Source organism: Coturnix japonica, chromosome 27 (assembly GCF_001577835.2).
Source record: "Coturnix japonica isolate 7356 chromosome 27, Coturnix japonica 2.1, whole genome shotgun sequence".
NCBI classification, from domain to species: Eukaryota; Metazoa; Chordata; class Aves; order Galliformes; family Phasianidae; genus Coturnix; species Coturnix japonica.
The window spans coordinates 3,459,718-3,462,230 of NC_029542.1; the positions used below are offsets into that span (position 1 = coordinate 3,459,718).

General features: G+C 64.9%; 1 protein-coding gene across 4 annotated transcripts in view; it reads left to right on the forward strand.

The window, feature by feature from the left end:
• Nucleotides 1-1,259: 1,259 nt before the first annotated feature.
• The window catches only part of SCRN2 (secernin 2), a 3,113-nt gene continuing 1,859 nt past the window's right edge, over nt 1,260-2,513 (forward strand). The window contains exons 1-5 of one of the 4 annotated variants that reach the window (XM_015885870.1): nt 1,260-1,335; nt 1,464-1,635; nt 1,724-1,905; nt 1,982-2,181; nt 2,279-2,494. In XM_015885870.1, coding sequence (XP_015741356.1) covers nt 1,465-1,635; nt 1,724-1,905; nt 1,982-2,181; nt 2,279-2,494 — 769 coding nt within the window. In that variant the 5' untranslated portion in view covers nt 1,260-1,335; nt 1,464. Of the gene's footprint in view, nt 1,636-1,723; nt 1,906-1,981; nt 2,182-2,278; nt 2,495-2,513 lie in introns of all 4 variants that reach the window. The other 3 variants (XM_015885871.1, XM_015885869.2, XM_015885872.2) reach the window with 3 other exon arrangements.

Sequence of the window (2,513 nt, forward strand, 5' to 3'; positions counted from 1 at the left end):
CTGAACATGGGGGAGGGAAGGCAGCAATGGGGGTGAGGTGGGCTCATGGACCCCCGGCTCTGCCCCATAGACAGCGCTGGGTCTCAGCCGTCTGGGATGTGGGGAGGGGTGGATTGGGGTCCCGTGGGGGGCGTGGACGGAGCTCAAAGACCCCCGGGGGTCCTGGGGGAGGGATGGGGGGGGGGGGGGGGGATTAATAAGGTGTGGAGGTGAAGTCGAACGGGGTCCGTGCCCAAAGGGCGCCCCGCGAATCTTCGGGTTTCGAGTGTTTTATTATTAATTATTATTATTAATTATTAATTAATATTATTAATTATTATTATTTTATTAAGGTGAAGCCAGGCTTTGCCACCCTATCGGGGTGGACGGCTCCGGGTGAAGATGTAGCCGAAGCCTTTTATGCTGGGGAGGGGGCGACCCCTTCCCTATGCTGTGTATCCCCCCCCCCCCCATCCTTCCTTTGGAGCCCTCCCCGAGGTGAAGTCTCGCTGGGCTCCGTGCCCCCCCCGGCCCCATTTGGGGGTCCCCAACCCGACTCTACCCCACTGCGGTTGGAGGGGGGGGATCTTAATGGATCAAATGGGCCCCAACCCACCGCGATGGGGCAACGGGAGGCGGCGGCACCGGGTGGGGAGGCCGGAGCTCGGCCCCCGCCCGTCGAAACCTGTCGGGCCGGCTGCGGCGTGGGGTGCCGGCCCCGAGCTGCCCCCGCAACGCGTCCCCCCTCCGAGCACCGCCCCGGGGCGGGGAGGAACCGGCAGCTCCGGCCCCGGGATCCCCGCCCAACCCCGCCCGGGGCCGGGGGCGGCCGAGAAGGTGCGGAGTGAGGGGTGAGGGGTGGGGGGGAGCGATGGGGGGCTCCGTGCTGGGGGAGGCTGCGGGGCTGGGGCTCGTTTTGTACCGGAATAAAGAGCGTTTTTCCACGGCCCGGTTCTCCGGATCCTTTATTTGACGGGGTCGTTAGGCGGGGTCTCATCCTGCACCGCGATCCGTTGGGCGACCTCGGAACGGGAGGGAACGGGGGGGGAACGAGGCCACCGCCCTGCGACCTCCGGCCACCGGGCGCCGCCGTCGGCAGAACGGGATGGGACGGGGCGGGGATGAGGGGGGCGGAACCGGGAGGTGAGGGNGATCCGTTGGGCGACCTCGGAACGGGAGGGAACGGGGGGGGACCGGTACCACCGCCCTGCGACCTCCGGCCACCGGGCGCCGCCGTCGGCAGAACGGGATGGGACGGGGCGGGGATGAGGGGGGCGGAACCGGGAGGTGAGGGGAGGAGACGAAGAGGAAACAGCGGCAGAACCGGGGGGTGGAGAGTCCGGTAACGGGGATCGGGTGGGTCTGGGGGTCGGTATCAGGGTTAATATTGGGGTCCGCTCGTTATCGCTGCGGGGGTCCCGGTCTGTGTAGTGCTGTGGTTCCCAGGCAGGAGGTGTTGGAAGGTGCCCCCCCCCCCTATTTAGGATGGCAGGGCAGGACCCCGGCCCTTCATCGTGTGACTGTTTCGTGGCGCTGCCCCCTCACACGGCGGCTCCGTTCGTGATATTCGGGAAAAACGCCGACCGGCCGCGGCACGAAGTGCAGGAAATCGTCCATATCCCGTCCCGTATCCACCCCCCCGGGGACAAAGTGCGGGTGAGAACGTGATCGAGGCGGTTCTCAATGTCCCTGTGTGATGTGATGAACGTACCGGGTCCCTTAACCCCCCCCATCCCCATTGCAGTGCACCTACATTGAGATACAACAAGTGGAGCGAACCCACGCCGTGGTCCTGAGCCGTCCCGCGTGGCTGTGGGGTGCTGAGATGGGAGCCAACGAGCACGGGGTCTGCGTGGGCAATGAGGGCGTGTGGACCCGTGAGCCCATAGGGGAGGACGAGGCGCTGCTGGGGATGGACTTAGTGAGGTGAGGAGCATCCCTGAGGTCACCCCAGAGATCCTATAGGGTGCTATAGGGCCGAGCGGGTGCTGCCGTGCTGCAGGTTGGGCTTGGAGAGGGGCGGCTCTGCTAAGGAAGCATTGGAGGTGATGACAGCACTGCTGGAGCAGCACGGGCAGGGGGGGAGCTGCAAGGAGGAGCCCATTCCCTTTGTGTATCACAACACCTTCCTGCTGGCTGACCGGCACGAAGCCTGGGTGCTGGAGACAGCCGGCCGCTATTGGGCTGCACAGCGGATCCGAGGTGAGGGGGGCAGCGGTGGGATCCTATGAGCTCACAGGTTAATATGGAGACCCACATCCACTCCCCATTTGGGTCTGACGTGCCCTGAGCTCCACAGAGGGCAGCCGTAATATCTCCAACCAGCTCAGCATCGGGACGGATATCACAGCTGAGCACCCAGAGCTGCGACAGCGAGCACGGAGTCAGGGCTGGTGGAATGGGGATGGACAGTTCAGCTTTGCTGAGGTTTTCTCCTTGGAGAAGCAGCCACCGCGAATGGAGGCTGCTAAAACACGCTATCGGGCTGGGAAGGAGCTGCTGCAACTGCATGCAGGTGGGGATGGGGATGGGGA